This window comes from Ovis aries, chromosome 17, assembly GCF_016772045.2.
Source record: "Ovis aries strain OAR_USU_Benz2616 breed Rambouillet chromosome 17, ARS-UI_Ramb_v3.0, whole genome shotgun sequence".
Taxonomy (NCBI): Eukaryota; Metazoa; Chordata; class Mammalia; order Artiodactyla; family Bovidae; genus Ovis; species Ovis aries.
This window is the reverse complement of record NC_056070.1, coordinates 53,065,177-53,093,005: the sequence shown is the minus strand read 5'-3', so window position 1 is coordinate 53,093,005 and position 27,829 is coordinate 53,065,177. Positions and strand designations below refer to the sequence as shown.

At 42.9% G+C, this 27,829-nt stretch overlaps 1 protein-coding gene across 10 annotated transcripts in view; it reads right to left on the bottom strand.

Annotated features, from left to right (window-relative positions):
- CLIP1 (CAP-Gly domain containing linker protein 1) overlaps window positions 1-27,829 on the bottom strand; it is a 144,523-nt gene that overhangs the window by 57,052 nt on the left and 59,642 nt on the right. For 5 of the 10 annotated variants that reach the window (XM_060401140.1, XM_060401138.1, XM_015101613.3 and 2 more), the window contains exons 2-9: window positions 25,352-25,546; window positions 21,548-22,119; window positions 10,804-10,928; window positions 9,353-9,575; window positions 5,452-5,649; window positions 4,497-4,600; window positions 2,482-2,542; window positions 1,016-1,048 (exon numbers count right to left, since the gene is read on the bottom strand). In XM_060401140.1, the coding sequence (XP_060257123.1) occupies window positions 1,016-1,048; window positions 2,482-2,542; window positions 4,497-4,600; window positions 5,452-5,649; window positions 9,353-9,575; window positions 10,804-10,928; window positions 21,548-22,119; window positions 25,352-25,436 (1,401 nt within the window). In that variant the 5' untranslated portion in view covers window positions 25,437-25,546. The remainder of the gene's footprint in view (window positions 1-1,015; window positions 1,049-2,481; window positions 2,543-4,496; window positions 4,601-5,451; window positions 5,650-9,352; window positions 9,576-10,803; window positions 10,929-21,547; window positions 22,120-25,351; window positions 25,547-27,829) is intronic. The other 5 variants (XM_015101614.3, XM_042234036.1, XM_015101615.3 and 2 more) reach the window with 1 other exon arrangement.

Below are 27,829 nucleotides of genomic sequence, written 5' to 3'. Positions count from 1 at the left end.
CTATTTTAGCTGCTGGGAAGAAAAATCCTTTGTTTTAATCTCATTCTCTTGTGGTGGTAAATCAGAAGAGGAAGAAGCTCTCAGGTTTTTTTCAATTGGCATCTTGGCCAGCAGGGTGTGCCGTGAAGCCATGCTTTTAAGTGCTCCGGTAAGATTGCTTCTGAGCCACTCTGGTAAGATCTCAATTGGGTGTTTGATACTAAACAGAGGTAGGAAGAAAAAAAAAATCTCCATATCTTGTGGCACTGCTACTAGGGAAAAAAATCTCACTTCAAGAATAATAAATTAAGAGGGATGGGATATATGTACACTTATAGCTGACTCACCTTGTTGGATAGCAGAAACCAGCACAACATTGCGAAGCAATTAGCCTCCAATTAAACGTTTAATTTAAGAATAATAAACTTAAAATACACAATGTCTTCACTGAAGAATGCTTGCCTCCAGCTTCACCAACTAGGGGAAACACTGACCCAACAAACTGGAAGTCTGAATTTCTTATCAGCTGCACTGGCAGCCATGGGCCACCAGCGGGCGCTCACACAAAAGGCAATCAGTCTGGGTCTCGGTGTTCCTTTATTCTAATGGGAATAAATGAAACCTGGGGAAATTTTACCCCAGAATTTCTGTAACAATACAACTTCATCTAATATGTTTTATGTTTCACTCAGGTATCATATACTTTGGAAGAATTCTATTAAAACTAGAAGGCCTTATGAATTAAACGAAGTAGGTTGGGCCCCCAGACATAATTCTTGTCTTTTTGCCAAAATTCTTTACAGAACAAACATGTGCCTGTGTGTTAGACAAATGGGTTTACAGAACTTAGTCATTACATACAATTTCTTCAGGATTCAAAGGTAACTGCTTTGAAAGCCACATGCACAGAAATATTAAGAACAATGTCTCAAGGTCAGACTATGCAGTTAGTATTTGAGTGTATCAATAAGCATTTTAATCTGTAATCAATCTGTGTTAACAAGGGAAGTATCCATACAGTTAAGTGCCCTCTTACATTCTCAGGATCTTCAGAAATCTGGCTCTTTTGCTATCAGCAAAAAAATAAAAAATTAACAACAAAAGAGACATTCAACTAGAGTTTCAATATGTGTTAGGGTTTCAGCATAACTTTGATTAATTACAAGTTTACCGGACACACTAGCCTTTCTAGTGCTGATGTCAATATTTTAACTCGCTCCTCCTCAAAACATTGTAGGCTGTATTTGACATGAATTAGATGATGATATGAAACTTCTAGTGAGATTTTGGGGTGTTTTTAAAATGGATGAGAACAACACAGAAGTCAACTAAAGGAGTGTGACTCTATATGAAATGAGTGAGGAAGACAGCTATCAAAATTACTCATAATCCATTACATTCTGGGCCTTATAAAAGCAGACCTCAGAAAATGTTTCCCTTACTCTTTGTTGACTGTAAAGATACATTTATTTTAGAAGAAATCAGCCTTATTTGGAAGGGCTTTGAAATTTAAGCATGGTGTGGGCATACAGTAGACTCTAAGATTGTAATGGTAGCAAAAATGTGTATTCTGAAAACTGCACAGACAAGAAACTTCTATTAAAATACTACAGGTTAAAGTACCAAAAACCTGCTAAGTTTGAAAGATTCTTCATTTGCGTGTGTCATACATCTAGCAGTGGTTTGAAAAGCATCAGAGCCATTTAATTCTGGGGTCTTATTAAAAAACTCCTATGAATCACTGTTGCTGTTTAGTCACTAAGTCATGTCTGACTCTTCGAGACCCCACGGACTGCAGGCCACCAGGCTCCTCTGTCCATGGGGTTTCCCAGGCAAGGATACTGGAGTGGGTTCCCATGTCCTTCTCCAGGGGATCTTCCCGACCCAGGGATCGAACCCGTGTCTCCTGCATTGGCAGGTGTGTTCTTTACTGCTGGGCCTCCTGGGAAGTCCTAAATAACTGTTAAGAGATGAGAAAACTTGATGCTAAAGGAAAATCTCTGAATTAAAGTATGCCATGAAATAAAAATTGCTCTTTTTCTGGTAATAATTACTAATACTTTAAAAAATAAGTTACCATAGCATATATCTATTTTCTATAGGGTTATAAAGGATTTATCCTGCTCAATTGAAAAGGAAAGCTGAGACTGTTCTGAACTATCATGATGAAATAAAAAATGCTCTTTAAAATGCCATTCTGATCAAGGGAAGAATAAGTAGAGTCTCATTTAGGACACACTGCCAGACTTATGACTTGATTGACTCCAACGCAAGGTTTTGAATTTGGAAGCATGAGAAAAGGGCAGTGAAAATTTTACCCAGCTACCAGAGTTGAGATGCACAGTATCAGGCCGGAGGGCAGGCAGCCCCTCAGCCACAGCCCACAGCCCAGAGGCGGGGATTCCTGCCACCCCCTCTGCTGCCTGTTCTGGCCACAGTGGTTTTATCCAAATTTCAGAATACCGCACCCCGAGAAGCTTTAGATGGCTGGTGGGGTTTTACCTCAAGATCGCCCTTAGTAATCGATTCTTCTTCAACCCGGAACTGAAGGTCCTCAACCTTCCTGTGGAATAAAATCAAAACAAAATACTTAAGAAAGTAACTAGGGGACACCTCTGCCTTATTCCCCAGATTATATATATAAAATCAATGTCCTGATGAATTTAGCAGATGACGATGGAAAGAAATGCCTTAGAGATGTAGAAAATGAAGAAATGCATTTTAAAGCCTCTGGTTTATAAATCCACAAAGTGGAGAAGCTCTTCTCCATTTAGGAAACGCCAAAGTTTTAACCAGGTATGGATCCCAGAAAGGGAAGGGTTGAGAAAATCAACTGGTTCGCCAGGTCACAACCACCAGAAATGGATCTAATCAAGACAAGATCAACCTGGAGGGAAAAGGTCTGATCACCATAGAGATAGGTATGAGAAGGGAAGTCTATAATTTCTGCTTTCCAGTAACAGAACGTAGGGGGGAAAGTAGCACAGAAAACAAATCTGTCTTTATACCACCCACATCAGATATTCCAGGGTGAGGTCAGCAGGCTCCCCATGCAGAGAGTCCCAGGACAACATGAGTACCTGTTCCAAGACTGGGAATAATTTGGGAGAGAGGCCATCAAGGATTCTATTTCTTGCTTCTAAAAATGCAAGGTTTTTCCCCCACCCACATCATAAAAATCTCTGATAAGGGCTGTGGGTTTTCATCAATGCCATCACAAAGTCAATGAAATATGATATGAGGAAGATTTATAAGACCTGGGTAACACCCAAACTATGAATCTTTACAAAATTGGGTATACGAGAAGGAAGAAAAGGAGGACAAAGTCCATTATCATGCTAAGTCGCTTCAGTCACGTCCAACTCTTTGCAACCCTACGGATTGTGAAAAAAGGACAAAGTCCATAAGCTACATGCAAAACAATAATAATTCACTAGCATTTCTAACAAAGTTTAGAATAAAAAAAATTCTACTCAGTTGAATCAGAAACATAATCGTAGGTTGATGCCCTCAAGCTTACTGAAGAGCTGGGGGAACATTTCTACTGTCCAGAAGTCAGCTCAGCAAGAGATGGTTTAAAAACCCAAGCAAGTGGTACAGGGGCCTTGGCCTTCAGAAGGGCCTGGAAGGGTCTGTCAGTGTGTCTTGTTCACGTGTAGCCTTTTTTATGAATGAGATTCAAGGAGAACTTTCTATTGTAGTGCTTCTTTCCCCAGTGGCTAGTCATCTCCTCAGAGATCCACTGAATGTATGACCCCCCCCACCCCCGTCTTGTACCTCCCACAACAGCCAATGCTTGTGACCTTCCTGAGCACTTGGTCATCCTAGAGACCCCTGAGTTACATCACTGTGATCAGAAATGACAGCAAATGGCATTAAGTGCAACTGAGGACAAACGTCCCATAACCCAGAGACAGTCAACCGATTTTACGCAGACACCTTTCCCGGAGAGCTTGTTTGCTCATGGCCTCAAAAGACCTTCTATGAGAAGCAAGCTTGCTTTCTCTGTCTCACACAGTTGAGCACTGGATTTTATCCTGCCCTGGATAGTTCTCTAACTGAGAGTTCTGTTTTCCTATAAAGGCAGTGAGTTTCTCGAGGTCAAGACCCTTCTGTCACTACCCCGCTCCCTAACACACATAATTTCATCAGATACTTGGACAATGTTTCATAAATACCAGGTAACTGGGCCCAGAAAAAAAAAAATCCCCTCTTGAGGAATGGCTCAGGTGGGCCCCGGGGTTGAATGGACTGGCTCGGGCCATCTCCTAGAGGATGTCTGGTGCACAGTCAGTGCTCAATATACAGCCACTCAGTTCATCAGGGCACATCTGTCTGGTTCCAAACTTCTCAAGAAAGCCAAGTCAAAGCAAACCCTCCTCACACAGTAGGGGGAATCCCATCTCCACTGAACACACAGTCAGTCATGTGGTTCCAAGGGTTTGACCCCAGCAAGGCTGTGGATGGGAAAGCTCTCCCTAAGGTGCTTTAAAAAGGAGAGCCGGTTTTGGGATCACCTTTTCTCCTCTTCAAGTTGGTTGAGAAGTTCCACCTTCTCCCTGTCGGCAGCTTCCACCATCGTTCGCAGCTGGTCCATCTTGGCCTCCAATTCCAGGACGTGCTGGGAAAGGCAAGGGTGTCAGTGAGTGGCCTCCTCCTGACCCAGATGCTGGCCCAGACGTGCCTCCCAAAGAGCTACTGCTAAGTGGTACAACTGTGGGTTGGCATTAGTCAAAAACCTTGTCACGTTAAAGTGCTTTCTATGATCTCTTATAACAGGTTATTCTTGGCAGCACTTCTGGGAGCCGGATGATGAAAAACCACACCATTAAAGCAAAAGGGGGTAATGCTAAAACAACTCTCATCTCTTTTTAAAAGATTTTTTAAGGTGGACCATTTTTAAAGTCTTTACTGAATTTGTTAAAATACTGGTTTTATTGGTTTTATGCTTTGGTGTTTCTTGGTTGTGCTTTTTTTTTCTTTGGTCACAAGTAGGATCTTAGCTCCCCAACAAAGGATTGAACCTGTACCCCCGGCATTGGAAGGCGAGGTCTTAACCATAGGGCCACCAGGGAAGTCTCCCCTCTCATCTCTTTTGAAGCTGAAACTCATACAAAGCATAATCTACAAAACCGGAGTTGCAACCACTACTAAGGTCCTGGTGTTTAAGCTCATCTGACAACAGACAGGCCGAGAGGCCTGGATGCAAAGGCCAAAGAGCGCAGCAGGCTCAAGAAGAGCAGAACCTCACCTTTACGACGGTGCAAACTGGGACCCAGGGCACAGCTTTCAGACAAGCCCAGCAAAGATAGCTGTGCTCATTCCAGCATGCCAGGGATCAGCTCCCGGGCTCCGAGCACCAGCTATGCTGCCCAGCCTCCGCCCTCAATCTAGACACCGTCACCGACTCCGCAGCAAGATCAGCCTAGAACCCGTCACCATCTCCACCACAAGGTCGGGGCCAGACTTCACCTGGTCGTGTCCATCCCGGGCCAGGGCGAGCTCCTGCTCTATCTCCCCCACATGGCTCGTGGCCTTGGCCACCTCCGCCCTCTCTAGATCCCGTTCGGCCAGCAGCTGCTCAATGTGCTGCTGCTTCTCCTTCAGGGCCTCCTGGAGGGCGGTGGTGCCGGAGATCTTCCTGGCGTAACGGGAGGAAGTTTCAGTCAACTGCAAAGGAAAGTTAAAGACGTGAAGGGCGGCGATGCTATGAGGGATGTAGGGAGGGGGCAGTACATGCAGGGCGGGCGTCTCCTCGGCAAAGTAAAAGCGTTGCCCCTGGCTCGCAGGCTTGCCCAGGCTTAGGAAAGGTTTTCCATCGTGGAGACAAGACGGTGCATGCCTCGGGCCTGTCAATGTCACAAAGAGCCCACCGATGTAAAGAGGCCACAGAAAAACCAGGAAGATGTTTGTGGCTCAAAATCAAAGGTGCCCTGAGCTGGGCTGAGGGGGCCGGGTAGAAAAATCCTGCAGGACCCAGGTCACAAGCTTCTCAAGACTCCATTTCCACCTGGACTTCATGAACAGTTATCTTCTCATGAAAACAATTTGGCCAATCTTCTGATCCTTAGACTTTAGAATGAGACTTTTTTCAACTTCTTGAGCTTCTACACACCTTTAAGTGACCATGATGTCACCCAAGGAATCACAGACCTTCCTTCAACTGATTACATAGTTTACACAGTCGGAACTTTGTCAGATTTGCTTCACCTTTCTTCTAGAACGAAAGGCAGAGGTGATTTCACCCAGGGATCCAGCTGTGAGGACCTGGTTTCCAATCCCCAGAAAACATTTACAAGGATACGATGAAAAGGAAACTTGTGTTGTGCCTTCCAAGCATGTGTGAATGGATGAGCGTGCAAGTACACACGTAAGAGAAAGGAAGAAAAATGGCACGGGGTGGGGCGGGCGGAGAAAAGGGGGAAAGGAGAAGTTCGTGGAGAAAGAAAAGTAGGGGGAGGAAGGAGAGAGAGAAAGAGTGGATGAGATGGGGAGGGGGGAGGAGAACAGGAGTTGAGGGAGAGACAGCAGCGGGGGAAGCGTGGAGAAAACCTGTTTCTGCTCTCATCTCTGCTGTTTCACATAGCAGACACCTCTCAAGGTGCCTAACTGTCATGTGAAAACACAGAGGACAGAACCTTCTGGTAAAGAGTTCAGAGGTCATTTGGACAAGCTGAATAACACTCTTGCAGGCTGGACTCTGGGGGCCTGGGAGGGGCTCCAGACAAAGCTGCAAACCTTTGGCCAGCGTTTGTCTGAGACCATTTACCGAGTGATCGCTGGCTTGAGGAGAATGCCACTGTTTCTACTGAGAGCAATTTCTTGAATTACTTAAACATATGAGGGGGAGGGGGACTTCCTGTTCTCTCTTTTAACCACCTGACCTTGACTTTCCAGTTTCACTATGTGGTTATACTTTCTCGTACTAATATTTCCTCCCTTAAAAAAAGAAAAAAGAGATTTATTTATTTGGCCGTGTCAGGTCTACATTGCGGCATGCAGGATCTTCATTTGTTTCAGCACGTGGAATCTTTAGTGTGGCATTTCAACCCTCAGTTGTGGCATATGGGATCTAGTTCCCCAACCAGGGATCGAACCCCGGGCCCCTTGCACTGGGAGCGTGGAGTCTTAGCCAACATTTCTTCCTGAATACACTAAATCTGAGCTTCTCAAACCCTGCAGGGAGACACACCCCAGGGTGCTGCAGCTAACTCCCAGGTTAACAGTGACGCCTGTTGGACATGATGCAAACTACTAGCTTGGAGGGAATTCAGCTTCAACCTTGGATTGTATTTATAATGACACTACATTCCTTTCAGTCACATCTCTCCAAAGCTGGGTTTTGGCCACTGCCAGGACAAAAAGCCCAAATCAATGTAGCAAAGAAAATGAGGGAGGCAGTGTTCACTACGAGTCCAAGGTTTGATAGGATGTGCAATGCCCATGAGGAGCAACCTAACAGTAACTCACTGTGGTTATTTAAGAATGAATTACAAATACTATTTTTGCTTTCATCTAATGAGAATCTTTTTTTTTTTTTTTGAACAGTAACTAAACCATGAGGACATAAATATGAAGTTGTTTGGACTGAAATACTTAATAAACAGAACTGTTAGCTATTTTTTTTTTGGCCTATGGGCACTGTGAGAAAATAACAGAGACTCTAAAGGTTCTGTGGAACTGTGATAAATACTGTCAGAAGATCATTTTCATTCAAGAATCTTTCAGCTTTTTTTACATATGTACAATGGATCATATTGTTGAGCTGTATTTTTAGGAAATCATGCATTTGATTATTCTGTTTTTCACATATTCATTTATGGTGATTTCTGGTTTAGAAACTGTAACCACTCGATATAAAGAGATAAAAATAAGCTGCTTTAAAAGGCAATGAGACTCATTTCTCTTTCGCTAGTTTTCTTCAAAGAGGAATCAGAACTGGTCTAAAAACTAAGAGGAGAGGTTGGGGGGACAGGAAGGGCTTGGGGAATTGCCAAAGAAATGGACACAATTGTAACACAATAAAAATGTCTCAAAAAAAAAAAAAAAAAAACCCACTCAAGAAAGAATTTCGAATCCAGAATAGACATGTCCACAGAATTGCTCCTGGATTAGTCCTGAAAATGTAAACTCATGTCCTGAAACATAAACTCGATGTCCACATTAGAGCTGGCCGACTGACTCTGAACAAGGCTTCATCCAAATAGAGGATTTTCTTCACCTTCATTTCACTCAGACATTCTAAGAGTTCTTGTCAAGCTTTTCTTATCAAGTTCACTTGTAATTTTCACACTGAAGATGCAGGCTTTTATATGCAGAATAACATAGTCCAAGCAGGTACCTGTATCACCTGAACGTAAGGGGAAGAAGTTCAATGACTGCAGAGGAGGGTAGCCCCTGCTATAAAGAAAGACGCCCCCGAAGGTCCCGTCCCTGCCCAGTGTCAACGGAAAGAAGGCCAAGCAAGATCAGGGGCCAGCAGCCTTACTCCCCAGTCGCGCCACTTCACATTCTAATTCCTGTCTGCAGTTCATTGTCATGAACCAGAGACCCAGAATCCAGTCTGGAGTGTAATCGCACGCAATCATGTCAAATTTGAACAGTTATCTGCCTCACTTCAAGCGAATAAACTGAAGGGCAAGGAGTGGGGGTGGGGAAGCAAAGCCAAAAAGTCATTGCTTTGGCCCTAAGAAAGCATGACATTAACAAACAGAACAAGATGCTGCCTATTTTGATTCTGATGATTTTATCTTACTGATCAAAGCAGGAAAGGGGGAGAAAAGGAGAGAGAGTGGGAAGGGGAGATGGAGAGAGGAGACAACACAAAACAGGGCCTTTCAGGCATCTTTTCCAGTTGTCTAAGTTCTTCTCTGCATCCTCGGGCCTGAGGCAGGAACACTCCACACCCACTGATCTGCTTTCAGTGGGTGAGACTGCATGAACACAACATGAAAATTCTAAGAACATGCCTTTTCTCAAAATACTTTTAGTTCCTAGTCTGACAACAAAGAGAAAGAGACCCAGGTAGTTGGGGAAAGGGATCCCTCCAATTTTCCTGTCTTCCTGATGCAAAAATAATATCAGAATGATCAACCATCCCATATGTTAGACTAGGGAGTCGTTACTATCGATTCACCAAGCACTGTGGTATCTCCCAGTCTTAGGAGTCTGAAAGGAGCTGTTAAAAATTCTTTTGGGTTCTCTTTTGCTGCGAAATGTATAAGGATGTTCACAAGCTACAGTGAACAAACATTTCATACAAGGGTGAGAGGAGGCGTAACCTTTCCTAAAGCGAAGCAGGCGTGCTGATGGCAGTGGGGGGCATCTGACATGCCTGGGATGCAGAGATGCACAGACAGGAAGGGAGGCTCACCAGTCCTGTCCGGCTGGGCTTGCTGCTCACGGAGGAGGCCACGGAGCTCATGGAGCTGAGAGAGGAGGCGGACGGGCTGCGCTTCATGCTGGCAGGCGTGGTCGCCATCACGCGCCTCACCGCGGCAGCCTTGGCTTTGGCTGGCGTGGTGGAGGGGAAGCCGATCTTGGTGACTTTGTGGACCGGAGCAAACAGGCCATACTTGGGTTGACACTGAAAATACCTTGAGGGGACAACAATTAAGGACAGGAACAAAAAGCGGCTTAATGACAAGAAAGAAAAACTTATAACCAAAAGGTTCTCCTGACTCTTAACTTGTGACCGGCTTGCTGTGAATTCTACCAACCGGCTGGGGCGGTACACCCAGCCTGCAGCGTTCACTGGGTATGCAGGCTGATAAATAACTTCAGTAATGTCCTCAAAGACACACGAGGAAACAACAGTGTGATACGCAGAGACGGAATCACTCGTCTGTTGCTAAGATTCTATGTAAAAAGGAAGTCATTTCTACTATCTGATAAACACACAACAGAAGAGTTCAGCAACCCAGTGATCCCACTTAATAAAACCTTGCTAAACAAAAGGAAAAAGAAATCGAACAAGCACCTAGCTGGCCGATTCACTCAAGTAAAGGGGGAGAAGTATCATCTGGTTAGTCAGTTATCAGACTGACACTTGGAGTCACATGTTATGACTAGCGCATTTTTAACATCTTAATATCAAGAATATGAACACTATAGCTTCATAATCATCACAGCACTAAGAGATTTTCGAAAATCTCAAGGCATTATTACTGTATTTGGTGCATAGCGTCTATATACTTATAATCATCAGCTGTAATAAACGCATCCCTCCGGATATTGACAATGGGGGGAGGCCTGTGCACGAGGTGGGGCAGGAGGTCGAGAAGGGCTAGCTGCATCTCCCTCTCAGTTCTGTGAACTGAAAACTGCTCTAAAACAAAAATAAAATCTTAAAAATAAATAGATACATAAACCCAATGTTTGCTCAGAATCTACTCAGATGCAATGCACATATCACTAAACGAGAGTCAGGGGACTTCCCCGGTGGACCAACGGTTAAGACTCCGCCTTCCAATAGAGGGAGTGTGGATCTGATCCCTGGTCGAGGAACTAAGATCCCACGTGCCACAGATCCCATGTGCTGCAGGGTGTGGCCAAAAATTTAAAAAATAAGTAAGTAGTTTTCTTAAAAAGCTCACACACACACAAAAAAATTTTTTTTAATAGAACAAGGGGAAAAAAAAAAAGACAGACCATCTAAGAGAGAACAACTAATCCTAGCAGAAGGGAAAATCAGTAGGTGAGTCTTAGGAAATACAAGTGCAGCTCTTCAAAACGCTCATGTCTATTTTATTACCCACACTGGGTGGGGCTGGCTTGAGTATCTTTATGTGCAGGAGGAAGACGAAATTCCAACAGCAGACGCACCTTGTTCCAGCAACAGCCCCGTCGTTCTTCCCGAGAGGCTCATCCAACTCCACGCCACACCACTCCCCCTTGGCGAAGTCTGTCTCCCCAAGAAACCGGACTACACCCGCCTTCGTGCCACCAACCTGGAAGCAGAGAATAGTGAAAGGAAGAGGTGAACAGCTTAATCCTTTGCAGTTAGAGCCAATACTGTGTTCCATCATTTCTGTGGGCAGCTCTTCTCTTAACCTCCTCTCCAACTGTTTAAAGAGTTCTCTTCAAAGGTCAGCAAAGGTCACCTGGGTTCTGTTGCTAGAGTGATCTGATACCTAGCATAGTCCAATAATGAATTCTTTAGAAAAAGGGAATAATTACTATTATTACTATTACTTCATGCCAATAGTAATAATTACTGTTACTCCAGAGGGAGTTTGCTGCTTCAAAATAAATATCTGCTAAAAAAAAAAAAAAAACCCATACGTTACTAAAAGAAAAACAAAATTTGAGTATAATCCACTGCAACAATGGCTGTGTTCATTTTCTCAAACTTCCTTTATATCATTACCCATGTAAAGCAATAACATATACATATTAAGGACAAATATTCATATATCTACACATATGAAATATTAATTCTTCAAAATATTTAAAATATTGATATTTTCTACTGTGAGGCTCTTCACTGCTTCACAACTATTAAAATGACAGTTCTTCACATTTTATTTCACATGAACTGGCCAAAGCTTTGAATCTTTTTAAATGTCTCTTTGTCCCAGCTGCTGGCGATATAACATGCAAACATTATTTCCAAAATTATCCCATTACCATTTACTAATCCTTCCTTTGCCATTATTTTTGTTTTGGATACTCATTTTTATCATATTCTCTCTCATGTGCACAGAAAGAGAACAGATCTGAGTCTTTTTAGAGTTTCAGAAATTCAGTATCTGTGCTACTGCTACTTCACAACCTGTATCATATTTGCTAGTGCTGGTTTTCCTTACTACTCTTCTTCAGAATATTGATCTTTCTTACTTTTAACTAAGCTTTTTTTTTTTCTTTTTAAATTTTTTGGCTGAGCCTCGTGGCTTGCAGGATCCTAATTCCCCCAACTAGGGATGGAACCTGGACACCTTTTTCTCAATTAAAAAAAAAAAATTCCCCAATTATAAAGGTGGTAAGTCACTGCAGACCACTGAGAACATCACAAACAAAAAATACATGTTATTTGTGTATTCTCAACCCCCAGGGACAGTTTCTGTTGACATTTTGACATTTCACTTTCCCTGCTATATTATGGTAGCTGTTTAGCATCCATAATACAGATGTATCACAATACAGACTTCACTCAAGTCTGTATTTTTGTTTGGGATGTTCCCTTTTTTCTTATTGACTAAAAAAGTAACTCTTTATAATAAATTAATTCTTGAATAGACAATGTATTCTCACGGTTCAAAAGCTTTCAGATGTTAAGTATACATCAGGACTTCCCTGGAGCTTCAGTGGTTAAGACTGCCTTCCAATGCAGGGGGCGCAGGTTTAATCCCTGGTCAGGGAACTACGGTCCCACATGTTCAGGGCGCAGCCAAAAATAATTTTTTAGAAAGCATGTATCTAGAGAAGAGCCTCTCTTCCTAGACTTCTGTCCCTAGCTGCCCCCTCTCCCCACCACAGGTAACCTCTGCTATTGAAGTACAGTACTTCTCCATGCCAGCATTTCTGCCAGCATTTCTTCATGATCTAAAAGCAAATGTTACTTCGCACTTTTACTCCTCCCTTTCATTTTTACACTAAGGCCAGTGTACCACATGCGCTGTCCCGCACCTTGCTTTATTCCACATCAAGACACAGAGAACGTCCTGCTTGTGTTTACAGTCGTGTGTTGTTCCACTGCATGGATTCACTCCAGTTTATTAAATCAGCCCTTACTGGGAGACATTTAGGTTATGTAGGTTTATTTATTCAATAAATTTAAAAGTCATTTTGCTTAATTAAAAAAGAGTCCAGTGGGACTGTGTTAAATGTAGATTACCTTGGGAAGATAACTTATTTAATCAACCTTCACAAGGAACCGGCTTTTCAGTGTTTCCTTTTTGTTTTTAATGTTCTCTATTTTATTTAATTCATTCTTTATCTCACTACTTCCTTTTTCTCGCTTCTTTGGGGTTTATTACTCTCCCCTTCCTAATGTCTTAAGATCAATACTAATTTGCTTTTTTAAAAAAAATTAATTTTCTTTGGCTGTACTCCATGACTTGTGGGATCTCAGTTCGCCGATCAGGGGGAAATCAAACCCAGACCCTTGGCAGTGAAAGGGCAGTGTCCTAACCACTGGACCACCAGAAAATTCCCTAATTTGCTTTTTAATACCAAAGCTATTTGTTTCCAGTTTTTCTCCAAACACAGCTTCCTGAGAGTTTGGGATGACACGCGTTTTTTTTTCCTTTGTTGAGGATGAAAAATATTAAAGCCTCAAAGCTACTGTGTATATTTTTTCTCTGAAAAAGAATCTCTTTGTGAGTCTGATTTGAGGACACAAAGCAGGTGTGGTTGAAGATAGGCAGGCAGGGAGTGTGAAGGGTGACAGCACGCAGGTGGCAGCCCAGAAATGCCCTGGGGCCGCGACAGGCGCCCCGAGAAGACGGAGCTGGAGGCCTGGAGGCCGGAGAAGACTCCCCGCAGGAGCCGCTGTGTCCGGCGCTGCCACCCACGGCGCGCAGCAGAGCGGAGGAGCACTCGGCGCCTGCTGAAGAGACGAAGGCAGACTTCTCCGAAGGCAACTTCACAGCAAACACCACTTCCCCGCATAAACCAATGAAAGGAAAAAGGTATTCAGTGGCTTGAGGTTGAATCTGATGGCTCAGAAGCGAGCAGAGGAAGAGCTATGCTAACACAGGTTAAGTAAGCATGGGCTCGGAGCGGGATAGATTCACATGCCTGCTCTGTAGGCCTTTCCTGGTGGCTCAGAGGTTAAAGCATCTGCCCGCAATGCAGGAGACCTGGGTTCGGTCCCTGGGTTGAGAAGGTCCCCTGGAGAAGGAAATGGCAACCCACTCCAGTATTCTTGCCTGGAGAATCCCATGGATGGAGGAACTTGGTCACAAAGAGTCGGACATGACTGAGCGACTTCACTTTCTGTCTATAGATGAGCCAAGTCGCTTAATTTCTAAATCTTAAGTTTCCTCATACGTGAAATGGGAAAAATTATAGGGCTGTTGTGAGGATTAAATAAAATAACCCATATAACATTGCTTCGTGCAATGTCTGACAGATAGGGTAGGAGTCTGACATATATCAGCAGCCAGTGTGTCCATGCTAAAGAGAGTACTAGTTCCAGATCCGGCAAACCGGACTTTCTAACACACTTCTTGGTAACCACGGAATGCATGAACAGCAGCCTGCATAGGACTGGCGTGTTTCACCCATCCTCTTATTCCACACCTTCCTAAGCAGCAGACTGACCAACATCACATGAGCAGAACACAGCACATTAGTGAAAGATGAGGCAATCTCTCCAGATAATCTGCTGGATTCTTTGGGGGTGAGTCTAAGTTACTGTCATGACTACTGTTTTTCCGAGAGGCGTCGGACGGGCTGTGGGCTTGTTAAACAAACCAGCAAACTCTCCAGACAAACCACGGCTTCACTCAGTTCAGAAGCTTTACAGCAAATTACCACAAACAACAGATCAGCAACGTTTCCTCTAAACACAGGTAACAGACTATATGTCTACCCTAAATGCCACAAAGTTTGTTTCAAACGGATGATTACTGGCTCCTAGAATGGACAGTATCCTTTTCCCTCTCCCCTAACCTGGAATTCTTGACTCATATGACAGATGAAATGCTTTCCTTTCCCCTATAAAAGATCCTCAGAGATTATTCAAAATATCCTCAACAGAGACAGAAAGTCACATGAAGTCCTAAATCACTCACTCTTCTACTTAATCATTTTACAATTTCTTTTCTAAGCATCTAAATATGATTTTATAAAGCTATGTTTTATTTCTCATGTGTTGAAGAGAACTCAAGAGTATTACAGTATGTGCATTTCCATTAAGTATAAGCCATGATTTTCAAATCTATGTTTCAGGGGTAGATAACAAGATTATTAAAAAAAAAAATTTTAGAACACTGAAACTAAAAAATAGGCAAACACAAATAGCTACCATTCATTCTCTTTACTTTTGGAATATATATATGTGTGTGTCAGGAGTCATATATATTGCATGTACACACATATATGACTCCTAACACTGTGGTCAACCTAAGTCAAAATTAGAGGTCATCACTGAAGACCTCTAATTAATTCAAACTATACCTCTTAACTCAAACTAGAAACTTGGCTAAAGGAAAACCTACCTGTGCTCATGCTTTAGCAAATGTCAGATTTTCAAATTCTCATTCATTCATTCAACATATATCTTGCATGCCTGGGCCCTTGGATACAAAATAAACCAAAAGAAGTGTTGACCCTGACAGAGAGAAACGCAAACAATTCCAGCAAAAAGTGACAGGCACTTGAAGTTTCTAAAAAATGCTGTGGGACCAGAGACAGACAACCTCCTTGTAAACTCTTACGAAAAATGAGAACTCTGATAAATTCTGCAAGGCTAATGAACGGGTCCAATAACAGGAAATGGGAAACCTTTAATCCTCTCCCAACCCTCCCATCTATTCACCATCAAGTCCCAAACAAGCCATTTAACCTCACTGTGCCTCAGTTTATAAAGCTATAAAAGGTCCAATGAGTGGCAACGAAGGACTGTTCCACAGGGCTCCCTGAGCAACAGAATTCTGTGAGGTGGCTGCTTAGCTGCCATGTAGTTAAGTTAAGCAGCTTAATTTAAAAACGTAAACATGGCTAACTGGTATTTACCAATACAAATTTAGCCCTGACTTAACACTTAATCACCTGTGAGATGACCTGTCAGTAGTTTACGTCACCTCAACTAGAGAACAATCCAGCTTTGGGCAGCTCTACTGTGACAAACTCCTATAAGAAAGGTAAGGTCCCCCTGGCCCAGTTTTCATCCTCGGGTCCTAACTGCATCTCCCATCATACCTTACAGTGTTACTCCTGCCCTTTAAGGGTGCCATGTGACAACAGTGTTTAAAACACTCTTTTTTTCTTTTCTGTTTTTTGGCCACATGTGAGATCTTAGTTCCCCGACCAGGGATCAAACCCACACCCCTTGCAGTGGGAGTATGGAGCCCTGACCACTGGACCGCCAGGCAAGTCCCAGCCCTCTGATTCTTTTGACAACGTTTTATGAGTACCTACTGCATGCCAGGCATTGTTCTAAGTCCTGAGCAGAAAGCAGTGAATGAGAGAGTTTCCAGACTTTCACAAAGCCTAGATTCTGGTCTGGGGAATTGGCCAATGAACAAATAAACAAATGAGGTCATTTTCAGTACATAGAGGGCTGTGAAAAGCACAGAGCTGGGTGAGGTGATAGTGCTGTGAAGGGTCGTTAGTTGGGGTGACAGGGAAAGGTTCCTTAAGGAGGTGACATCTGAGTCAAGGCTCAAGGACTTTGAGACACTGCTCATGCAAAGACCTGGGGGCAGAACATTCCAAGCAGAAGAAAGGGCAAATCCTAAGGTGAGAATGAATCTGGGCGCTGAAGTGACAGCAAGGAGGCCAGTGTAGTTGGAGTGGAGTGAAAACGGAGCCGAGCAGAGAGAGCTGAGCTTGGAAGTGTGGGCAGGGTCCACAGCACCAGACTCTGCGGGTCCCTGGAAGGAACGGAGATGTTTATTTTAATGCAGTGGGACATCCACTAGGGAAAACGGGGCTGGTTTTGGTCTCTGCCAAGTCTACAGCACCTAGAACACTGCCTGGCAACCACACAGCAGACATTCAGTGTATTCACTGGATGAACTGCAGGGTGTTAAACACAGCTGTTCAGCCATCTTATTTTCTCTAGGCCAAATAAACAGACCCATTCTTTCACTATTCCCTTTTCATCATTTTGAGTCTCCCTATCTACAAAGTAACGATGGTAAGTAAGTTCTCTTAAAAAACTAAAAGAGCAGATGACGGACATTCTCTTATGCTTTAATTCTCCCTAGAACAAACAGGTAAACAAAAGGTGACATAATGAGGGAGACACCACTTAGAAGCTATGCTTGACTTGCACTTCTATCTCTTGAAACTAATCTTTCCTTCTGAAAAACATATTAACTCCTTCAGGATTCAGGGCCCCCAAGATATCAAGAAACAGGAAAAAAAAAGTGCAGGGGGAGAAGATTAACTTGTTACCACAGAGAGTGAGCAACAGAACTGCTTTTCAATATAAGATTATAAGCACCAAAAATGTGACATTTTAAACCATAAGCAAGAATTCATTTAAGGGTATAGACAAATCTATTTGCGGGGCAGAAATAGATACACAAACAGAGAAAACAGACTTGTAGACACAGAGGGGTAAGGGGAGGCAAGCGTGAACTGGGAGATTAGGACTGACGTGTACACACTCACACGCGTCGTAAGAGAGACTGCTAGTGGGAAGCTGCTGTATAGCACGGGGGGCTCAGCCTGGCGCTGTGATGACCTAGAGGGGAGGGATAGCGCATGGGAGGGAGGCTCAAGAGGGAGAGGATATATGTATACACATGGCTGAGTCACGCTGTTATACAGCAGGAACTAACATTACACTGGAAAGCAATGATACTCCAATAAAATCTTTTAATTAATTAAAACTAAATAACTAGGTGAGGAGATAAATAAGATGTGGTATAAACTGATAAAATGGAGTATCATCAGTCGTGAAAAGCAATGGACTACATGATGAACTGCAAACACTCTGCTGAGTGAAAGAAACCAGCCATTACAAAACTACGTAAGATTTGGGGGCGTTTATAGGAAATATAGGCTCCTCTGGTAGCTCAGCTGGTTAAGAATCCACCTACAATCCCAGAGACCCTGGTTGGATATGGGAAGATCCACTGGAGAAGGGATAGGTTACCCACTCCAGTATTCTTGGGCTTCCCTGGTGGCTTAGCTGGTAAACAACCTGCCTGCAACGTGGGAGACCTGGGTTCAATCCCTGGGTTGGGAAGATCCCATGGAGAAGGGAACAGCTACCCACTTCAGTATTTTTGGCCTGGAGAATTCCATGGACTGTATAGAGCCAAAGAATTGATGCTTCTGAACTGTGGTGTTGAAGAAGACCCTTGAGAGTCCCTTGGACTGCAAGGAGATCAAACCAGTTGATCCTAAAAGAAATCAATCCTGAATATTCATTAGAAGGACTGATGCTGAAGCTCCAATACTTTGGTCACCTGATGCCAAGAGGTGACTCATTAGAAAAGACCCTAATGCTGGGAAAGATAGAAGGCAGAAGGAAAAGGGGATGACAGGGGAGGAGATGGTTGGATGGTATCACTGACTCAATGGACACTGAGTTTGCACAAGCTCCAGGAGATGGTGAAGGACAGGGAAGCCCGGCATGCTGCAGTCCGTGGGGGTCGCAAAGAGTCAGACACAACTGACTGAACACCAAAAATAGGAAATATCCGTGAAAGGCAAATGTGCAGAGACAGAAAATGGATCACTGCCTGGGGCTGGAGGTGCCGGTGGAGAATGACTTGCAGACTGGCAGGAGGAACTTTCCAGGGGATGCAAATATTCTAAAACTGGATTATAGTGACTGCATAACTGTGTACATTTATTAAAAATCATTGAATGTTTGGATGCATAAATTGCACCTTCATACAGCTGCTTAAGGAACAAAACAGATACAAGTTAAATAAAAGGGAGGATTAGCTTAAAATTAAGATGGAGGTGATGGATACATGTTAGAGCAGCAGAGAATGGGAGGGACTCCCCAAGGGGCTGACAATGCAGAAAACTGAAACACCATCTGGGTGTCCCACAGCATTTATTTATTTACTTTTCAAAACAAAAGACAGGGATTTCCCTGATGGTCCAGTAACTAGGACTCCACACCAATCCAGGGGGCCCAGGTTTGATCCCTGGCCAGGGAACTAGATGCTACATACCACAATTAAGACTTGGTACACTGGTGCAGCTAAATGAATAAATGCTTTTTTAAACAAAAATAAAATCTATTTGTAACTGTTTAAACATTTAATAGGAACCAAAAAAAAAAAAGAACCTGAGACTAATAAAAGTGCAGAATATTTAATTGCAAGAGTCACACTCTTATAGAACACTAAGATCAAAAAAGCTTTAGCAAAGACTCTAGTCCTGGGAGCAGACTCATCTTACTCATGACCATTTTTGAGATGGACTCCTTGACCAACTGTCCCAACTCTCATTTGCCCATGGGCTCAGCACATAACTAAAATTAAAAACATACAGATCATGGTGCTCCACTCTTGTGCAGGGGAATTTGGGAAACTCGGAGCCAAACCCTCTTTTGCTACCAGCAGAGGGAGAACCCAGGGCTTCCCTGGTGGCTCAGATGGTAAAGAATTTGCCCGCAATGCAGCAGACCTGGGTTTGATCCCTGAGTTGGGAAGATCCCCAGGAGAAGGAAACCGCAGCCCACTCCAACATTCTTGCCTGGAAAAGTTTCATGGACAGAGGAGCCTGGTGAGCTACAGTTCATGGGGTCGCAGAGAGTTGGACACACGGATCAACTAAACACACAAGCATCAAAAAACCTCCAGTGCAACAAAACTGCAGCTGGGACAAATTCAAAGTTGGTATAGAAGTGAACTGTAATTATATTAGTCACTCAGTTGTGTCTGATTGTTTGTGACCCCATGGACTGTAGCCTACCAGGCTCCTCTGTCCATGGGATTCTCCAGGCAAGAATACTGGAGTGGGTTGCCATGCCCTCCTCCAGGGGATCTTACAGATCCAGGGATCGAATCTGGACCTCTTGCATTGCAGGCAGATTCTTTACCATCTGAACCATCAGAGAAGCCCCCAAGAAGTGAGTACATGCCAAACAAACAAGTTACAGATTGAGCCTTGGTAAGCACTGATGTGCTGAAATGATGCTCTGAATTCTGAAACATCAACTGCTAAAACTCATGACTTTTATAACTGGAAGAAGGAACCACTAACGTTGAAACTAACAGATCCAGAAGGAACTCCTTGAAGGTACAGGTATAAAGGGCTGCCGCAAGTATGAGGGGACCCGTGGATTCACAGGATGCTACTCGTGGATGCTACCGGACTGGGAAGCAGAAGCCCTGAATTCTAAATCTAAAACCCGCCTTCAACGCACTGTATGTCCTTGTCTGTAGGACAATATAATCACAAAAACTGCCTATTTCAAAATTACGCAATCAGTCATCAACTCCACATAACAGGTTCTAGAGTAAAAACACCTAAACTTGAATTGCAGAAACATCACTCTTAAGGTTGTACAAACTTGGGCAAGTGACTATACTTCTTAAAGCCTATTTTCTCATCAGTTCTATGGTGCTACTCCATTCACTGCTGATACAGAGTTCCCTGGTGGTCCAGTGGTTAGAACTTCTCCTGCTAAGGCTCTAGGTTTGATCCCTGGTCAGGGAACTAAGATCCCACAGGTTGTGCAGCCCAGCCAAAAATAAAATTTTTTAATTAAAAAAAAATAAAGGATCCACTGCTAAAACATTAAATGAAATGCACGGGATACTCCAAAGACTAACAGCCATGTTTCTTTTCCTTTTTTTTTTAAAGCAGTTGAACAGATATAAAGGATATTGAAAGAGCACAGGGTCAAAGGCTTCAGACAAACGTTATACCTTGAACTTAACAAAAGTGTTGAAAAAGTAAAACAGCAAACTTTGAAATTTTCAGTGAGAAAAAGAGCTACCATTTATTGAGTGTTGACTGCTAAGAATTATATATGCATGACCTAATGATGAGATATGTGGACAGCATCTCTGACTCAATGGACATGAATTTGGGCAAACGCTGGGAGATAATCTGGGACTGGGAGGCCTGGCGTGCTGCAGTCCATGGGGTCACAAAGAGTCAGACATGATTTAGCAAATGAGCAACACCAACAACGTCTACTTTAACCCTCACAACAATGCTAGAGGTTAGTACTATTATTCAACCTTGTTTTCACAGACAAGAAAACTAAGAAGTTGAATAACTTGCTCAGGCCATAACGACAGAGTTAGACTCAACTTATGTTTTTAGCACTGCTATACTGTCTTTTATGTAAAACAAACAAAAAAAGAATAAACCAATCATTGTGTCAAATTCGGGGATTCACGAATGTACAGCATATAGACCTTATACACTGTGTTTCCTGCCTTTTTAGCACAACAGAACCTAGTGTACATTTCCTTCCTTTTCCTAGACCTAAATCTGATAGTTTAAAAGGCACAGAAGTTCTGAAATAACATCCTGTGATGTCTGAGTTTTCCAAGACACTCAAGAAGACAGGATCTCATTTTTATCCACATACTATTCCAAAAGCAAATATTAAAAACTAGAGAGAGAAAAAAAAAAAACCCTTTGTTAAAAAACATCTCAGTCCACCTCTCAGCTTGTTCTGTCAGATAAAGCTATCTTAATATTTACAAGCTAAAAATTCAATATTCTTTTAGCTAAACTGGAAGACAAAACTAGGTTGATCACTGCAAACCTATGCTTACACTATATACAAACTACATTGCCAGTTTCTAATCTGTTGCATATTCATACAAACAGAACCAGAAAACCTGATTAATTTCTCTAGAAATGAGTGAACAGAACAGATTCTGAGCCCACATGTGTGTATTTCACCCCCTCGCCAGTGATTCTCTCTCAAGTCAACACGACGGCCCCGGAAGGTGTCTGCACTCACCAATACTCGGTCTCCGATTTTGAGTTCTCTCTCTCCTTTCTTGATCGAGCCGGCCTCTGAAAGGTTGGAGATAGATTCACTGGCGGTTTTCGTAAGGTTGCTGATCTGAGACGTAGCTGAAGGTTCCTTTGCAGTTGGTTGGGACAATTTGTGGGGAATATTTGAGGGGGTGGCTGGGGACGAGGACGCCATGCTGACTGCCGAAGTGGACAGAGGCGAAGTCGCCCTGGAAGCGTGAGTTGTCTGCGGGCCATCAGCTTCATCCTCTGCCTGCACCTTCCTCGTCAACTTTGAAGGTCGGGTAAATATCCCCTTTAGAGGCTCACACTGGAAGTACCGAACTCCTGCTACTGAGCCATCGTTCTTGCCTATGGGCTCATCCAAAACGATCCCGGCCCACTGGCCTGGTGCAAACTGGGTTTCTCCCAGGAACTGGATAAATCCAGGCTTATTCCCATTCACCCAAACTCGCTCCCCAACTCGAAAGTCATCCACAAACTCCTCTTGTGTCTCAGAGGACAGAGTGCTTGATGCTTTTTCACTGGATATTGTTTTTTCTATTGGAGCGGCAACTGCAAACAGAAGAAAGGATCAGAAAAGATTCAGTTTCATATTTAAGCAGACAACTCCTAAGTTAACGAAAATAAACTAGAGAAGAAGAGTCAAAAGCAACAGAAGTACTCTTCAAGAGATACTTATACTTCAAGAGATACTCTGATTATATTTCTTTTTTTTTTAGCAAGGAGGTAAAAAGTATTAATACTTGATCCATCACTACTGTTTTCAGTGCTATCAAAACTCAGTGAGCTGATAAGACTTAATCTTTATTTGAAATTTAGATTGGAAGAAGTCAAAAACAAGGGGGAAAAATGCAGTCCTTTTCCCAGAATTTATAACATAGGTCTGATTCCATTGTTTCCCCATATCCTGCACAACATGGGTCCTGAACTCAGACCCATTGAAATGGACTCTATTCCCCCATTTGAGAGGTCACCTAAAAATGACAGGACTAGGCCAATAGTCACAACAGAGATTCTCAATTAACTTGACACAGGAGGAGATTTAGTGCTGGAGTCCCCACCATCACTGTTTCAAGAGTATTCTTTTGCTAGCAGAGGTGGAAGTCCCAGCAAGGAAGAAAAGAGAGCCAGACTCCCTGTGAAAGCAAGATGACTTAGCAAACTCTACCCAATGGTAAAGACAGAGTTAAAATTTTGCCAGAAATGTGGTATTTCCACTAGAAATACATTCATGCATCCACCCAGCAACCATTGATTAAATATTTAGTGTGAACTGGCAAACAGAGCCTGAATTCTTAATGTCTGCCATTTACCGGGCATATCCTGATCTTAGGATGTTACATGACCCGAGTTTTTTTCAATCTGTAAAGAGGGAAAGTAGTGATACCTATCTTGATGGGTTTTTTCCCCCAAAATGAGAATTAAATGAAATAATGTATTCATCCATGTTATACATCTTTTTTGAGTTCCAGCCACTCCAGAACTAGTCCCAGGCACTGTTCTTCACTGGGAGACAAAGCAAGACAGTATAGTCTGTGCCTTCGTAGAGCTCAGAGTCTAGAGGTAGAGAAGCAGACAGTTAAGAGACACACCAAGCCACTTCAGGTGGTCTAAGTGCTGTGGAGGAGATAATGCCTTTGGGTAGAACAGTCAGGGAAGGCCTCCTGGAGGAGGTGACATCTAGCCTGAGGTCTGATCAGCAGGAGTGAACCAGACAAAGCCTGGGAAGCAGAGTGGCCTGGCTGGCTGAGAGTGGGTGCTGAGCATCTGAGCATCTCTTTACCCTACACAGAAAGGGAGACTGGAGTTTCTGTTTGTGGAGAGTTTTTATTGCTGTTTTTTTAGAAGACAGTGGGTGCTCTCAGATAGAACAGATAATAATCTGCCAAAGACAGGGGCTAGTTTATTTATTTATTTTTTTAAGAGTTAGTGCTAGCTTTGTACATCAACGTGTCCATGGAGCCTGGTATGCTACAGTCCATGGGGTCGCAAAGCGTCGGACATAACTGAGCGACTTCACTTTGACTTTCACTTGGTACATCAACCATCATTCTTCAGAGTGCGGCAAGCATGAATTTCTGAAAAACCATCTTCATAAAAGTGTCTTGAATTCCTTGGCAATGACTTCCTCTCAAGCATATAAGTTTTAGCCTTAATAAATTACTTTAATCTCACGTGTGCCAAGGAAGGCTGGGGAAACCAAGTTGAATTACATATGATCTGTGGACTCAAGGACTCTATATGCTAAAAGGTCTGCACAAAAAGTATTAAAAGTGAAAAAGACAATTCTAACAGGGGTTAAGTATAACAGTGGATGGCTTCATAGAAGGTTTGGCATTTGAAGCGGTCTTAAAAGAGGAAAGATTTGGGGGAGAAGAAGGGGATGCCAAAATTAGAACTGATTTCCACAAGGCTAAATAGCCCTGAAATAAGTCCATTTTTTCACAATCCTTTGCCTTATTAGTAAAGCTTTCTTTTTATGGCCTCTCTGAAAAGAACCAGGTTTTATCCTGATACATACAATGTAAAGAACTTACCATCTCTAATCAGTCAATGCTTACTAAGCTCCCGTTACATGCCAGGAAATTTTCTAGGTGTGTAGATGGAATACAGCAGTGGGGAAAAAAAAAACAAACCACAAAGATTCCTTTCCTCAAGGAAGCCCAATGAATGTCTTTATGAAAGAACTTGAAGAAACAATGTTGGACTTAATAGATTATGGTGGGCACCTGTCTAGAATGGCTGAAAACCTAAGATTTTAGATTTAATAGTACATAAATCACATAAAAAGATGACAAAAGCAAGCATCACATGTCCTGTCCTCTTGCCTCTCTGATCATTATGGGATGTAAGTGGAAACGGTAGAGGATGAGAAGAAGAACAGCTGAGGAACAGGTTGCTAAAGATAATCAAAGGCACGGGTTCATCTATAAACTGGCACAGGCTTCCCTCATGAGCCAGACTTGAGCCACCGTAGTACCTGCTCCCTGATGACAATGGCCAACTTCGGGTCAATGACTGTCATCATATCTTTTAAGTCTGACTAGTCTTCGCTTTCTCTACATATCCCTAAACCCCGAGGAGAAAGGTCCTGATGGGTTCAGGAACATACATCGGGAGGAAAACTGAAGAAACACTTTAACACGGTCAGGATCAAATACTGAAGTTAACTTGACAATTATTTTAGCACCGGTGTACCAGGGGTCCCTAACCTCTGGGCCACAAACGAGTGCCCCCTGTCAGATCAGCGGCAGCATTAGATTAGGAATAAAGGGCACAATAAACGTAATGCACTTGAATCATCCCCAAACCCACCCCCTCCGCAAGTGTGTGGAAAAACTGTCTTCCATGAAATCAGTCCCTGGTGCCAAAAAGTGTAAGACCGCTGCCTTATACTGAAGAAATGAAATTAAGATAGACTCTTCATTGAGTAAGACTTCTAGACAGAAAATCTGGGACTTCCCTGGTGGTCCAGTGGTTAAGACTCCCCTGCTCCCAGTGCAGGGGGCCAGGGTTCAGTTCCTGGTCAGGGAACTAGATCCCACATGCCACAGCTAAGACCCAGTAAAACTAAACAAATAAACATTTAAAAAAAAGACTTCTAGATATAAAACTCTATGTCTTTTAGTTGAAACTTTTTCAAGTATTTTCAAGAATATGAAGTTCTATAAGACTGTCTTCTTACATTTTTCAAATCTTGATTTTTCAAATCAAGACTTTCAAATAGAAGTCTTCATACAGGATTAAAATTTCCTTGCTGTTAAAGAGAAACATAAAGCATTACCAGCAGCAGGTGTCTTCAAGGCTGTGCTTCCAGGCTTCAGAATCTTGGTGGGGGCCTTAAGCCCGCTTGGTTTTAGCATACTCATTGTCTTCTGTGTGTCAGAGCTGTTTCTCCTTTGCTTGTTGCCACTATCTTTCCCCAGTCATGGATACAACTGTGGGTGATTCTATAGTGAAGTCAGTCTCTGGGTTAAATCTGCAAAGAGATAAACAGAAAAAGAGTTTAGAATCGAGAGAAAAGAAAATAGAAACAATTATGGAAAGCAGCTTTCACAACCTAAACTCTTCCTTATGTCTCCACAATGAACGTAAGAACCTAGAAAACTCCAGATATCAAAAAGATTGAAGATGCTGGAACCTCCTGGTGGTCCAGTGGCTGCGACTCCATGCTCTCAATGCAGGGGTTGGCGTGGGTTCAATCCTTGGTCAGGGAACTAGATCCCACATGTTGAAACTACGAGTTCACAATCTACAACTAAAGATCCCTAAGCAAACAAAAATAAATATTTTTTTAAAGTCTTTTAGAAAAATGAAGATGCTGTTGAAATAGGTTTACAAGTAATTTACTATCCTAAAGACAGGAAGCTAAGGCTGGCAATATGCTCACTTTTCTTTATAGTATCTAACAATATCATTTCAGTACACTGCCCCAAAACCACATAACCCATAAAGAGGTTCAGAAAAATGCCCACCAAACTGAACAGAGTTAGCTTTCAGTTTTCACTTCATTCATTTCTATGTTGCTTAAGATTTATGAGCACAAGCCTATATTAACTATATATATAGATTAATCCACAGAAATATATAATAACTCAATATAAAACCATATATATGTTAAATGAGAGAGAGGGTTCAATGGCAAACTCTGTAAGAAGAAAGCCGTACCTAGAAAGTACTAAAGGAAAATTATCTTTATTCTGTTTACAGAAACACAATCATCTGTTTAGTCAAGATCAAGTATGAATCTACAACTTCTGGGGTCACGCAAAACTGTAATTTGCTCTTTAAGAGAGAAGGAAGACCTCTGGATTTTGGAATAGGGAAAAATATTTCTAGACATAATACCTAAGAAAACAGAATTCAGAGAGAAAAATGCTATTTACTGACACTCAAATGTTTGCATTCTGTGCTTTTTTATTTTTTTTTTCCTGCTAGTCGAGTTTGGGTGACGAGGCACAGACCTCAATCTCTCTTTTACAAGCAATGCAGAGCATCAGTAAACAACACGGCCAGGGCTGACAGAGGTGCTGCTGTGGCCCCTTGGTCCCTGTGGTGGGTTGAATGGCAGCCTCCCCAAAAGACATATCCATCTGGGAATTCCCTGGTGATCCAGTGGGACAAGGCTATATTAACTGTAGGCTAATATTAACTATATTAGCCTGTATTAATGGTGGGATGCCATGCTCTCACTGCCGAGGGCCTGGGTTTGATCCCTGGTTGGGGAACTAAGATCCCACAAGCCATGAGGCAAAAAAAAAAAAAAAAAAAGACAAGGAAAATCTGTTGATCAAAGAGATATCCATCAGGAATCTGTGAACAGACCTTGAGGTGAGCACCTCCTGGACGACCTGCATGCCCTAACCTGAGGATCAGTGTCCTAATTAGAAGAGAAGAGCACAGAGGAGACAGCCAGGTGAAGACGGAGGCAGGGATTACAGCCATGTATCTACAAGCCAAAGGTGGCCAGGAGCCACCGAAAGCTAAGAGAAAAGCCTGAGATGGATTCCCTGAGATGGATTCTCCCTCAGAGCTGCAGAAGGAACCTACCCTGGCGACACCATGGTTTCAGACATTTGGCCTCCAGAGCTGTGACGGAACAGATTTAAGCCACCAGGTTGGCGGTCGCTTGCTATGGCAGACCCAGGAAACTAATACAGCCCTGTACGTTTTTCTATTCAAAGCTAATCAGACTGAATGGAAATCAAACCAAGACAGCAGCTTCATCAGGCTCACTCTGCAGATTTCCCATGGTTCTCAAGAGGGTTCAAAATGTCACAAAAGTGGCTTTTTTTTAAGTCAAAGGTAAACTGTGTGGTTTGGGAGAAGACTGTGATTAACAGATACAGAACTTCTGTGAATCTGAAGACTGGTTGCCTATTCTGACTATTAATACAAAATTCCCGGGTTCCTTACTATCACCACCATCACCATCGCTGCCAGGACCATGGCAGTGGGCTGGGAGTCTCTGCACCAGGTCGGGTGGTTCTGACTCAGATTTGAAACCATGTGCTTTATTGCTAGATCCTCACCACCCACAGTCTGTCAGATGCAAGCAGAGGTACCTGCTCCTGCTACTGCCTTAGACAGATGGAAGGGTTTGGCTGAGACTCCTCTAGACCAGGGGTCCCCAACCCACTAGGACACAGACTGATTCCTCTGAGGAACCAGGCTGCACAGGAGGTGAGCAGCGGCTGAGCAAGTGAAGCTTCATCTGTATTAACAGCTGCTCCCCATTGCTCATATTACCACCTGAGCCTAG